Raw genomic sequence first — 14,279 nt, forward strand, 5'->3', positions numbered from 1 at the left:
AACAACTTGATTTAAGTGTTCAGAATTTTTACTTTTGAACCAAAATAAAGAATTCATGCATTCACTAAATTTTAACCATTTCTCAATATGCAGCAAATTTCATTAAATAGTAGTTGCTGAGAAAATGTCTCCTTTACAGTGTATTTAGATACTCTAAGCCCTCAAGCTAGCTTCCTCTTAATGGCAGCGGCAGAAGAAAACAAGAGACACCATAGCTCCTCCCCCTTAACTTGTTTTCTCCAGTGACAGATTCTATGAATAAGGAGAGAATGTGATGCAGCATGTCAGATACGCTGGGAATTATGATGTTAATGCAGTGATGTGATAGCTGCGTCATTTGGGCCAAACTGTTCCAAAAGACCAATCCTGTTGCAGCCTGCTACATTTGCGCTATTCTGTGTCAAACATGGTGTTTTAATATTTTGAAAGCAAAACTAATCTCTCGAGGTCGAAACACCCTAGCATGCGCCTTACGATTGCAAGCGACATATATCCTTCTATCCTCATGCACACACCACGCTGCAGTGGCTGTAACCACTCCTAGGTCACGGAAAACCTGCGCACTTGTGCAGTGCTGGTCGCACTACCTGTCTATTACACCAACAAACTGCTCGTAACCTAAGTCGCTGGAGGAGTGAATATGCGCACTATTACCAAAACACCATTTTTCAGACTGCCCTTGTGTAAGATGTGACGAAAGGGCAGCCACGCCATTCCGAGAATCGAGTCGTGCGACTGGGGTGTAAATTCTCATTTGCTTAAATTTGGGGGATGGAATGCTGCATAGTTCCGTCCTATTTAGTTGTTCCAGTTCTCACAAATTCAGTTTTTCGTCTCGGCAATGAGCCTTTAACGGCTCCAAAAGCCTTTTTTTCCTGTTCCGAAATGCACTTTTGACTGCTCCAGAGCGTGCTTTTGACTACTCGAAAAACCTGCTCCAAAATGGCTTCTGCCAATCACATCAATGGTTAATGTTCATATTGGGGACTGCTTAGCCTGGTCATGAGTGTGCTAAAATCAGTACAACACCAAACTGCCCTGATGCTGCCATGGCATGGGCAGCTTGTTTTCATAGCTTACTCTTTGCCTCTGTACTTATTGTGATGAGCAGTGGGTGAGCCTTTCCACTGGTGCTGAAGTGATACCTGTCATTGACAGTGCCTTCTCCTGCCGAGTTGCGGACAGACCTGGGGCCCTTGGCACCACCCAGGCCTCCAGCTGCTGCCAGCTTCTCAGTGCCCCCTGTGGCTGTCTGCCCTCCTGCACCAGCCAGGCTTAAGCCCAGGGCATCAGCTGAGCCACAGGCTGTGAGCAACCACGTAGCACCTACAGCCACACACAGGCTGGAATCAGTTGCTGTGCCCCTCAGTGAGCGCCTGGCTACAAGAAGTTCATCTACCACTGGCTTTAGTGAGTGCTGTTAGCACGTATATCACGTTAGTTCCAAAAGTCAACGTTTGTTGCTCTTCTATCTTCTGCAGATAATGGTGACATCATTGTGAATGCCCTACCAACTAACAGGCGTTGTGCATGGATCACCAAAGCAGAGTTCAAGCCCGAGCTGGTGCCAGAAGAGCTGATGGCCACTGGTCTTACGGTTAGTTTACCTTTACAGCTCAAAAGAAAGCTTTCGTTGACCTAAACATTCTGGGCATGTGCTTGGCTTTTGTGTTTGTTCAACTTGACTCCCCTCCGCCCCTGCTGTTTCAGGAGATCTGAAGGGAAACACTCCGTAAGGCTACACCAGTACAATACTTTTTTAGCACTGTTTCTGCATTTGTTGAAGGCCAAAATAAGAGTTTGTAAAGTGGAAATATAAAGCCAAAATGACCCTACTTGAATTTTGCTCCGAAAGTATGACACTAATGATGTCATTGTGTGGTGTCCCAAGATCTAGTGATACTTTTCCCGATTTCTGTCATTTTTATCCTGAGCCTGACATCGCATGGTCCATGCGATCATGTAATAAGAGTTGATGTGGAAATGACTACGAGGTGTTGCCCCTCATCTTTTTCTTTTCATGTTTTGGATTTCCACACATCTGCTTTTTGTAGCAGTGACCTATATTCATGTTTCTGGAGGTGTGAACCATCACCCTGCCTGAACAAGTATTTTCCTTAGGTTCCTTTGAATTCTTATACAGCTTCTCCTTTCATGTCATAATGCAGTTTAGCAACATGTTTTGTCACTGGTTTGCAACTTGTCAATTTTTCTAAGTTTCAAGCCTCTTCATAGCCAACTTGCACAAGCAACACTGAGGTTGCCAAAATTACTTCAATATTCTTGCAACATATTAAAGGGGCCCTGCAACACTTTTGCAGCATGATCAGAAAACGCTGCCGATTGGTAGTCAAGTCTCCTGAGAACATGTCAGCCAAACATTGTGGCGCAGTTGATTCGTGAGGCAAGAAACTCCTTTAATGAAGCCATTCGATGATTACGTGGAAAGGTGTTGCGGGGCCCCTTTAATGTCCCTTTTTTTTTTCATCTATAAAAGGGACCACTTCATTTTTAAAAGTAAATTTAAGCCATTAACTCCTCTTGGCTTAGACTGATATATATTACCATTGTTGTGTAGCTACACTTGCCCTTTTGCTGGTTGATGCAATTTCTGGCAACAAAGTTCACGTAACCTTGTAAATATCATAACGATACAGTTGTCAACTAATGAGGTGTAGTAATCTGAGCATTTGAACTTGGCTGTGTGCTTTTAATGTGCAGCAAAAAAAGATTTCACAACTTTTTTTTTTTTTTTTTACCATCGGCACCTGTCACACTCACTAAAACAATTTTAAATGCTGAGAGTGCATATGCAACGGTCATGTTAGTAGACCTTGCTTATTTTCCACTGCGCTTATGTTCAGCAAAGTATAATATATAGAGACAACTGCACTGAATTATTTTCTGCGTGTTGTTAGAGACAAGATTAAGGGAAAGGGTGCATAGTGGTGGAATACTTTAGAGCAGGCGGAGGTATGGGGCTTCAAGTCTAAGAATCTGAGAAATAAACATAATTCGGACCTGTGCAGAGTAAATAAATAAATGCTTCACATTGATATTCTAGGGTATTATAAATAATGCTGCTATCATATGGAAAGTGCAGTAGTCTCTTGTTAAAATGAACTTCAAGAAACCAGGAAATCTCTTTTTATCAAAAGTTTTGACATAATAGAAGTGATCCACAAAACTAAAAATCTACCATTCCTGGTGCATTAAAATGTCCAACAACATAGCATGTAAGCAGTATTAAAATCAGTGGGCAACCTATTGTGGCAGGAGGGAAGGGAGACACAAATTTAGTCTTAAAACATTTATTATTTTGCAAGCAGCACATTGAGGCTTCTATATCGCAGTTAAAATGATCTTGAAGAGCTCTGAAAATGTTCTAAATAGAACGTGCAAATGGTAATGCAATTGGGAAATGTACACTTCTACTAATACGCAAAAAAGGGAGACATAGAAGACTTCAAGAACTACACATCGATCAGCCTTTTTTCAGCATTGCACAAAATATTCACGAAGATAATTTTGAATGGGATAGGAGCCACACTTGACTTCAATCAACCTAGAGAGCAAGCTGGCTTCAGGAAAGGGGATGGATCACCTTCATGTGATTAATCAAGTACAGTCGAAACCCGCGATAACGAAATCCCGAGGGAACGAAATTCTCACCGCAGCGAAATATTTTCGGAGCACCGGCGAACGCCCATAGGAGTCAATGCATTTCGTAACTCGCGACTACGAAATATATTCATACCGCAGTCCCTCATTAACGAAATTTTTGAAACACGAGTGCGCAAATAATCTACTCTTGCAACATTAACTACATTCGAAAACTGCTGAAATGCATTCATGCTACACTTAGGTTGTGCAAATCTATCGCTACAGTGCACTTGAGAAGCAGCCGCCATCATTGTTTACAAAAAAAAACATAAAGCTGGCGACGATGATGATGATGATGGCTTGCCGAAACACCTGCTCGTTATCGCGGACTACGTAGCCAGATCCCTATTCCTCATGGAGTTTCGTTCGTTGGCTTGGCTCTGTGATTGGCTTTGTCGGCTTTGCTCGCACATGGTCGCGTGTGTGGAGCCATTTGTGGAGCGTTTGCTTGGTCGCTTGGAACGTGAACTGTGTGTTGCGATTGCTTTGTCCGATTTCGCTGCCTGCGAAGATTCCGCCTCCAACAAAAAATCGGAAGTTCATCACGCTGTAAGATAAGGCTGCAGTCATGAGTGAGGTGGAAAAGGGCAGGAAAAAAAATGGACATTGCCGAAAAATTCGGCGTTGCGTGCAGCTCGCTGTCCACGATTCTGCGCTGATCCGCGCTGATCCAGCGGAGCTGCAAGAAGGTTCGCCTGTAGGTGCACTTCATGACGGTACTGGTGACAGCGCAGTGCCGCCGTCACTGACCTAGTGTACCCCTTGCACGGGGCGAATTTTGTGCCGTGGAAAACGAGATTCCCAATCGAGAGGCATGAAATTGCAGCATGGTAAGGCCCGCAAAAGCAAACTCATTGACTTTTTGGAAATAAAATGTGTTTTTTGTAAATTCCATGTCTTTTCTGCCGCATTCTCGCGCCAACGAAATTCCCGCAAGAGCGAAATTTAGTGCTTTCCCCGCCGATTTCGTTATTGCGGGTTTCAACTGTAATTGAAAAATCTGCCGAACACAAAAAACCATTTTACATGGCATTGATAGATTACGAAAAGGCATTTGATTTGGTAGAGATACTGGTGGTTCTGGAGGCATATATGGACAAGGAATATTTGAAACATACGTGACTACCATAGCCAAAATGTTCAGAGATTCCACAGCTACTCGGCTCCTCCTCAAGAAAACCAGGACAGGCCCGATTGGGAAGGGGTCTTACAATGAGCAGGGTGTCTACCAACCTGGAAAACCTGGAAAACCTCAAAAAAGTCAGGGAATTGTAACACGTCTGTAAAAGTAAGAGAATAGAGAATTTCTGAAAAATCTGGCCAGGTCATGGAATGACTGTAGTCTTTGAGATCGTCACGAAAATATTCATTACCATTGATCAAAGCTTAAAGAATCACTCCTTCAACCGCACAGAACAGCTAAGCAGAAGCATAGTAAAAAAAAAAAAAAAGCAGTGCAATGCTGGTGCTTTTACTTTCCGAGTACAATGTTACTCATGCGCATAAAATTGTGCACGTTTGTCTTGGCCGCGATCTCGGCTCGTCTTGAGGGCCTTCTGGTTAGGCTAGAAGTGCCATCAGCAGAGGGCAAGGTGCACAGAATATGCGAGCTGTAGTTCTTATATTTTACTGAAAAGTGTACTGCGTAAATTAGACTGGGATACAAAAACGGTAGTAGAGTAAATATGGTAATCCAGATTGGATCGGATCCAATCCAATCCAATCCACATCTCAAGCTGCCTGGGCCATGGAGTTTCCTAAAATTAACTAGAGGGGACTCTGGCGCTGCGATCGTTCAGCCACCATGGTAATGATGGGTAGTACAGTCGAAACCCGCGATAACGAAATCCCGAGGGAACGAAATTCTCACCGCAACGAAATATTTTCGGAGCACCGACGAACGCCCATAGGAGTCAATGCATTTCGTAACTCGCGACTACGAAATATATTCATACCGCAGTCCCTCATTAACGAAATTTTTGAAACACGAGTGCGCAAATAATCTACTCTCGCAACATTAACTACATTCGAAAACTGCTGAAATGCATTCATGCTACACTTAGGTTGTGCAAATCTATCGCTACAGTGCACTTGAGAAGCAGCCGCCATCATTGTTTACAAAAAAAAACATAAAGCTGGCGACGATGATGATGATGGCTTGCCGAAACACCTGCTCGTTATCGCGGACTACGTAGCCAGAGCCCTATTCCTCATGGAGTTTCGTTCGTTGGCTTGGCTCTGTGATTGGCTTTGTCGGCTTTGCTCGCACATGGTCGCGTGTGTGGAGCCATTTGTGGAGCGTTTGCTTGGTCGCTTGGAACGTGAACTGTGTGTTGCGATTGCTTTGTCCGATTTCGCTGCCTGCGAAGATTCCGCCTCCAACAAAAAAATCGGAAGTTCATCACGCTGTAAGATAAGGCTGCAGTCATGAGTGAGGTGGAAAAGGGCAGGAAAAAAATGGACATCACCGAAAAATTCGGTGTTGCGTGCAGCTCGCTGTCCACGATTCTGCGCTGATCCGCGCTGATCCAGCGGAGCTGCAAGAAGGTTCGCCTGTAGGTGCACTTCATGACAGTACTGGTGACAGCGCAGTGCCGCCGTCACTGACCTAGTGTACCCCTTGCACGGGGCGAATTTTGTGCCGTGGAAAACGAGATTCCCAATCGAGAGGCATGAAATTGCAGCATGGTAAGGCCCGCAAAAGCAAACTCATTGACTTTTTGGAAATAAAATGTGTTTTTTGTAAATTCCATGTCTTTTCTGCCGCATTCTCGCGCCAACGAAATTCCCGCAAGAGCGAAATTTAGTGCTTTCCCCGCCGATTTCGTTATTGCGGGTTTCAACTGTACACAGATTTGTCTAGTCTTTGTACTTGCGGGCTTTGAACACACTTGTGGCGTTGTTTATTGCTATGTTTTCGTTTTCTATCGGATAAAAGAATGGATCGTTGTGAACTTCGTGGCCAGATTTGAATTGGTGAGCCTAAAAAGGTTAAAGTGGTGAAGTGGAACTGCTGACTTTTGCTGAACTTCGTCTTGTGACAAAGCGGATGCAGGCGACGCGGAGCCAAATGGCGCCGAAAGAACAAAATGTAGACAAATCCGTGTACTACCCATCATTCCCATGCTAGCTTAAGCGCCATGCATTGCAGCTCCCATAGACACTAGCGCCAGAGTTCCCTCTAGTAAGTATTGTATGAAACTCTATGGCCTGGGCTGCAGCCATATTGCCATTCTTCTTGCGATAAAGTGAGCATGCAGTGAGTTGCTATGCCTCCCACGAGGAAGTGTTCATTTAACCCTGATTGGGTGAAAGCGGAAATATCCGAGCACGCCTCATGTATTAGAGCAGTGCCGAACGATACAAGTAAGGCTCAGTGTGCAGTATGCCAGAAGACTTTCACGCTTAGCAATATGAGCATCGCTGCTGTCTCCAGTCACGCTGTGAGCAAAAAACACCTAGCTGCTGTGAGCGTGGTGCAAAGTGCTTCCCAGACAAACATCCGCGTGGTTTTTAGTGCTGGATTCAACTTAACAAGGTGTGGGTTCGAGCTAGTTGGTACTCCATGATCAACACTTCTTGCGCAAAATTTTCTCAGACAACGGATGAAACAGACACGGATTGCGCCTGTCCGTGTCTGTTTCGTCCATTGTCTGAGAAAATTTTGCGCAAGTGTTGATCATGGATTCAACTTGCCATGTTCCGTAACTGCTACGAGTGAATGTGTGTCGGCTGTGCCAAGCATGAGTGCTGAAAGCGTGCCTGCTAAACCAGTGGCCATCGCGCCTGACGGGAAGGCATCCTTAAATGGATTTCTATGTCAAGAAATGTGTCAAAAAGCAGAAGTTGTTTGGTGTCTGAACACTATAGCGACCCATGGATCGTTTCGTTCAGCAGCAGCGTCAGCGGCACATTTTCCCATCATGTTCCCCACGTGCGTCGTCGCGAAGAAGTTGCAACTTGGTAAGGACAAAGTTGGCTATACAATTTGTTACGGTATAGCCCCTTACTTCCGAAACAGGCTGCTATCAAAGCTGCATGGTGTCCCACACGTGGTCGTGGCTTTTGACGAGTCTCTGGACAAAATTGCACAGAAAGAGCAAATGGACGTCTTGATCAGGTTTTGGGACCCAGCTGACAACGTTGTCAAAACCCGCTGCCTGACGTCCTGTTTTTAGGACAGACTCGCGCAGAGGACTTAGCTGCCGCTTTCAAAAAGGCCACTGAGAACATTGAGCCAGCAAAAATACTTCAACTTTCGATGGATGGTCCAAACGTCAATTCGAAGTTGTTGAAGTCATTGAAGCAAGAGTTTTCTGCGTCTTATGGAAATCAGAATATTGTGGACATAGGAAGCTGCGGACTGCACGTTGTGAGTGCTGCATTTAAAACAGGCCACAAGGTCACAAAGTGAAACACAATAGTGTTTCGTAGAAGCATTTACAATTTATTCAAGAATGTCCCTGCACGCCGAGCCGACTATGTCAATTTCACGGAGAGCATACTGTTTCCGCTAAAGTTTTGCTGAGTGCGCTGGCTGGAAAATGGCAAGGCTCTTGCTAGGGCACTGCAAGTCCTCCCAAATGTGGTCAAATATGTTGAGCATGTCAAGAAAGAAAAACCTCCAACGTGTGGCAGCTATGCTCATGTCAAGATGGCTGTGAAAGACGAGATGCTGCCAATAAAGCTGGCTTTATGCTTTCAGTTTCAGAAGAATTGGAGCCATTTTTGTCTGAGTTTCAGACAGAGAAGCCGATGCTGCCTTTTCTCGCAACAGCACTGGACGGCCTGTTGCAGTCACTGCTGGGACAAATCGTGTTAAAGGAAAAGCTGGATGCTGCAGTTACATTTTCAAAACTGATGAAAATTGATCTGGAGAACCCGAACAACATCATTGGTATAGCTGCCTTTGACATAAGCCTTGCAGCCAAAAGTGAGTTGTGAAAGATCGCTAAACCATCTTGCACTACGCTGGTAAGTGTCAAAAAAGAATGCATCTTATTTATTAAGGCCTGTTCAGCAAAGATAAGCGAAAGATCGCCTATGAAATACAAGCTGACAAGGGGGACCAGTTTGTGAAGATTGTGCTGTGCCTTTCACATGGAAATTCTTCCATGGAGTGGGGATTTTCAATGAACAAGGAATGTCTTGTGGAAAATATGAAGGAGTCACTTGTAGCGCAAAGATTAGTGTACGATGAGGTGTCTGCAGCAGGTGGTGTTGCAGAAGTTGACGTAACAGACAAGACGATAGACATGGTTCGAAGTGCCAACATCAGATGGAAGGAAGACTTGGAGAGGAAAAAGAAGGAACGGTTGGACGTATTGGATGCTGAAAGAAAAAAGAAGAGGACTGGTGGCTCTCGTGAAAGAGCTTGAATCAAAGAAGCAAAAACTGATGGAAGACGCACAGCTTCAGGTCTCCATGCTGCAGCAAGAAATTGAATCTATGAAACAGTGCAGGCATTGCCGGTGCAAATAAACAAGCTTTTCTGTTTGTCGAGGGACAATTATTGCGTCTTTTGATATTTTATTCATTGTAAAGGATGCTTTCAGCCAAGGGAATGCAATGAAGCAGCATGGTTTCCATTTTATATGAGCACCTCGTAGTTTGATTTTACCACTTAAGAGTTTGTTTCCAGTGCGCAGTTTCTTCCAAGCAGATGTACCGGTCATGGAATTTGCTTGAAATGGTCATGGAAAACCTGGAAAAGTCAGGGAATTTGGAAAAATTTAATTGGTAGACATCCTGATGAGGTATAATCTCTCCATTGTTATTTACTGCATGTTTAGAGGAGTTGCTGTAGTGACTGGATTGGGAAAAAATAGGAATGAAGATCAGTGGTGAATATCTTAGCAACTTATTGTTTGCGGACAACATCGTGCTCTTCACAATAACCAACGGATTGCAAAAAAATGATTGAAGACCTAAGTAGGGAAAGCATCAAGCTGGGGCTGAACAGGGCCGTACCCAGGAATTTTTTTCGGGGGGGGTTTGCGTGTAGAACGGCTGCCATTTTTTAAGATTTATACTGGCTTATTTTTGTGAATAAATCAAGTACATCGCTTACTTGTAATAATTCGATGGTACTTTTCAATTATTTGTACCCAAATAAAGAAATTGGTATGTCAACCTCAAATTCTGGTTAAAGCAAGAAATAAGTTTGGACAATAGCACCACCAAAGCCGGGGACACCGCGACCAACGGCTCCTGATGAAGTAACACAATGTAACCACGGTACAAAAACGGTATGTATGTGTTACAAGCTGCCACTGTAGCGTCGCCAGCGCGAAGTCGGCGACGGGAATGGCAGCAGGTTAGGTCGTTCCGTACGTAAGCAGAGACAGTGAAGAGATCAGAGACGTGTGTGGGGAAAAACAAAACTCTAGTGATATTGCAGCACGAGGAATCTAGTACAACACTTAATACCAACTAACAAAATACATATAAAATCAATAAATCAGCTTACAAGAGAGAAGTATTACAAACTACACAAAACTAACCAACAATAAAACTACAGATGAGAAAGTCCGAAGGTATAAACAGGTGAAGGGATACCTGTGATGACCGGCAGCGTTGAGTCCACGACGATCGGATGCAAGAAGTCAGAGAGAGTTCTGGCACAACTGCGATGTCGGCGGTGTTGCAGCGCTGGTGTTTCCGGTAGGCTAGTGCTTGAAGCCGATCTCGGGCAGGTTGAACTTACTCGAGATTCAAGTACCGATGCCTACGTTACAGACGTTAATTTCGCGTCACAACTAGACGAATGGCTAAGTTTAGGTGGCCAGCCGATACGGAGCCACAACCACTTAAGGGATACTTCTTGATCTCCTTCTACACCATGTTGGTCAGCAACTAGACTGCTTAGCAAGGCGAAATCCTGCGCTTAAATCGACCTCCGTGTCCCCTCATTCTCGTCCTGGGGGAAAAGAGACCTCTACATGGGTCCAATCATGCACGTTTCATTGTTAGAAACTCCACCCTAAAAATATATTGACCGCGTCCCTTTTTAATTAGGAGAGGGTCCTCAACTGAGCGAGAGTGACAACCTGTTGGGGTTCTCTCATACGGCTTGTCCACAAGCAGTTTTGCCCGTGGGAATGGTCAGTTTCCTTGGTTTCAGCCGGTGCGTCTTGCAGTCTACAGCTGGTTCGGGGTGCATCGCGGCCTTTGACGACCCTGCCGACGCCGCCGTAGGTACAAAGGATCAAACATCGGCGACTAACGTTTGAAGAAGAACACCCCATTCAGTACTTCCCTGCACTAAAGACCAGTCTTTTCATGAGCGAACGGTTCCACCGGTCAGCGGGGGAGTGCGGCGCCCGTTAATTTGCCGTTACGCCGGGTCGCAAAAATGGCAGTCCGTGACAGTATGTATGCAAGCAAACAAACAAGTCGCCCGACATTCCGATCTTCTTGTTACCGTTCGCACATTCTGCTTGCTGGATAGTTTCCTCGTAATTGCGAAAGAATAGAAGGGTTGAAGCTTGGGCTAGCTGGGTTTAGCTTTTAATCGACTCTTGAAACATAGAGGGAAGTTTAAACGAGGAAGTTTTTCCTTCTCGGCAACTTGCAAAATTCTGTGAGGACTTGTTCTGGGGTCACTTGAAGTTCTCGATGGATGCTGAGCAGTGCTAGTCCGGTCAATCTGTCGTTGTTCATATGATTTCGAAGGTAGCTCTTCAGCCTTCTCAGTGTGGAAAAAGTCCGTTCCGGGGTCGACGTCGACACGGGTAAAGTCGCCAGGATAGAAAGTAGGCTGTGGATGTTCGGAAAAAAGTCGCGGTTGCACATCTCTAAGGCCTGTAAAGCACAAGCTGGGCGATTCTTTTCTTCGATCTGGCAGCATTTGTTCACCCACAGTGTGAACTCTGCTTCGATGACATTAGCGGAAGGAATGTCGCCAAGGTAAAACTGCACTGCATCATCAATATCAGAAAGGCTAGCCGATGCGCAGAATTTCGGCAGCAGCATGTTAAGGCCAACCACGACCTTCTTATGGGCATCGAACCGGTCTCTTAATTGATTTTCGAAGTCAGCCAGCAAAGGCAAATACACATTCCTCCGGTAGTACTCTTCGGGAGTAGCAGAAGGTACGTTGCTTCTTTGCATCTGCCTTCCAGTGATGCGTGGTAGGGCCATCTCAACATTTGTGATCTTCAGCAAAGAGAGCGACTTCAGAAAAATCTTATTAAATTCCGTTTCCGCACTAGCCCTTTTTGTGGAAAGAACGTCTATAACATTCTTTACGTGATCGCACGCTTGAGCCAAGTCACAGTCAATTTTTTGAAGAAACTTGCAAAGTGGCAGTGTCAAAGAGAAGAGGTCGCTACAGATCTGAAGCGAAACGACAAACTCGGGCTTCGTAATGGCATTGAGCAGTTGAGAAGCTTTTGATGAAGTATCAGATGACACGGCCTCTTCTTCCAAATATTCGAGGAATTGTACAATAGGCACGTACAGTTCAAGGAAACGCTGAAGTGCATCGTGACTCTCTACCCACCTTGTTTGGCAAAAGGAGAGAACTGATTTTCTTTTTTCTTGTGTTAAATCTTCTACTTTGTCTCGCAGTTGGTTCGTCCTCTGTGGCGAAGCTCTCACAAACGTACAGGTTGAGGATACAGTTCCCAAACAGTTGCGGATGCTGGGGAGTTTGCATGCGTGAAGCAGAGCAAGGTTCAACGAGTGGGCGCTACAATGCACGTACAACGCTTTGGGCGCTGTTTGACGAATGAAGGCTTGAACACCGTTAAGGTGGCCGCTCATTGATGCCGCGCCGTCGTATCCTTGCCCGCAAAGTAGGTTCAGGTCAAAGCCATGACCTCTAAGGCTGTTCAGGATTGTGCTCGCCAGCGCCTTGCCAGTGAGATCGTACACGGGAACGAAATGTACAAAATCTTCTTTAAGTATTGGCACTCCCGACGTGTCGTGTCCAACGTACCTTACACATAGGGAAATGTGGGCGGTGCGAGATATATCAGTGGCCTCGTCAGCTAGAACTGAAAAACACGAACCTGAGTTGACGTTTTCAACTATCTTTCTTTGTATGATTTTACCACAGAGGGTGATCAACTCATTTTGAATTTTTGGGCTCGTGTACAGCGCATTCGCCGGAGATGTTTCCATGTGAGCTCTCAAGGCGGCATCTCCACATTTGCTCTCATCCTAAGCAGTGCGCGGAAATTTCCATCATTTTTCAATGGCAGCACTTCAGACATATTTATCGGACCAGAGTCGTCTCTGCCGCGAAGCGGTACTTCTTGCCTGCCACAGAAAAGGATTGTTTCTATTATTGGCAGCAAGTTCTTGCGGTTTTCTTCCGCCTGCTTTTTAAGACCGTGGTCAAGTTGTGTTAAGATGTCATGCTGTGAGCGGGACCGGACTGCTAAAAAGTTCTCCGATAGCGTTGTTGACATGGCGTGATAACTGCTGGATGCGTGGCTCTTAAAGGCGTCCATGGCTTTCTTGTAATTGGTGAACTCCTTAGTTACAAAACAGCCCAAGCGCTGGTGCTCCCCTTTTCCTGCACACTCGCTTGCGAAGACTACGCAATATTTGCATAATGCTCCTTGAAGCTTCTCTGAATAAACAAGCCATGGGTAACGATCTACCCAGTGAGGTTGGAACTTCAGATTCCTTTTCCCTGTGGCTGGATAATCATAGTTAGCCGGAGGGGTCCACGGATTGAGCAGCAGCTTCTCCGTCGTCTCTGGATCATTTACATTATTGCTTTTCGAGACAAACAGTCCCAAGTCCAAAATATTCGCACTCGTCGCACAGAGGGGAGGCGAACCAGAATGTGTAGGTGCCATGCCACTCACCTTCCTTGGGCATTGCCCAGTGGTAAAGGCGTCACTTTGCCCAGCGTTGACTGTAGAACAAAGGTCACTTGGAGTTGCACTGCGGCCACCATCATTTTCCGGCGGCGCATGGGTGTCCTGCTTGTGTTCGTTCTCAGGTGATTCACATAAACCGGTGCATTCTCCTGAGTCGCTACAGAAGTTCCGACGCGCTTGGCTTTCCACCAGTGCTGAGGAGGGCGAAGTTTTATCCTTCGAAGGAGGCGGTTCTTCTCCGTCCGCTTCATCGGTTCGAACTTTCTTGAAGTAAGACGCAAGACTCCTTTGCTTCGTTGTTGCAGAGTGTCTTTTCATTTTGCTGCCGCAATCCTGTGCACGCACACAGAAGCGGCCAGTGGCTCCAAAAAGACGTTTGCGACTGCTTCGACTGCCTGGCGTGAACGGCGGGCGATGTTTTCTTCCTCTCTTATCCACTTTACAGTGGCTAGAATGTAGAAGTGTGATGAACGCGCCGGCTCCCGCGTGGCGCATGTGTTTTCTGAACGCCGCTACAGCTGGTGTGCATGCAGGACCATTATTGTATTCCCGCTGCAGCAAACTGGATTAACGCTACTTAAAGACCTTTTCACAGAAGACTCCATGGGCACTCCATACTCCCCTTAATATACCTGAACCCCCCAAGAATGCACTGCCGAGACATTTGCACTCCCGTGGTACAGTCCAGAAAGCAGGTGTTGCTCCGTTCCTGTGAAAAAGTCACCTTTTCACAGACGGCTCCCTGGGCGCCTGCATAATTCTCTCTGGGCTGCGCTAATT

General features: G+C 45.6%; 1 protein-coding gene across 1 annotated transcript in view; it reads left to right on the plus strand.

Annotated features, from left to right (window-relative positions):
- Positions 1-14,279, plus strand: part of LOC119397027 (transmembrane protein 268) — a 56,639-nt gene that overhangs the window by 7,357 nt on the left and 35,003 nt on the right. The window contains exons 4-5 of the mRNA XM_037664457.2: positions 1,159-1,410; positions 1,482-1,597. Coding sequence (XP_037520385.1) covers positions 1,159-1,410; positions 1,482-1,597 — 368 coding nt within the window. The remainder of the gene's footprint in view (positions 1-1,158; positions 1,411-1,481; positions 1,598-14,279) is intronic.

The sequence above is a fragment of the Rhipicephalus sanguineus genome, chromosome 1, assembly GCF_013339695.2.
Source record: "Rhipicephalus sanguineus isolate Rsan-2018 chromosome 1, BIME_Rsan_1.4, whole genome shotgun sequence".
NCBI lineage: Eukaryota > Metazoa > Arthropoda > Arachnida > Ixodida > Ixodidae > Rhipicephalus > Rhipicephalus sanguineus.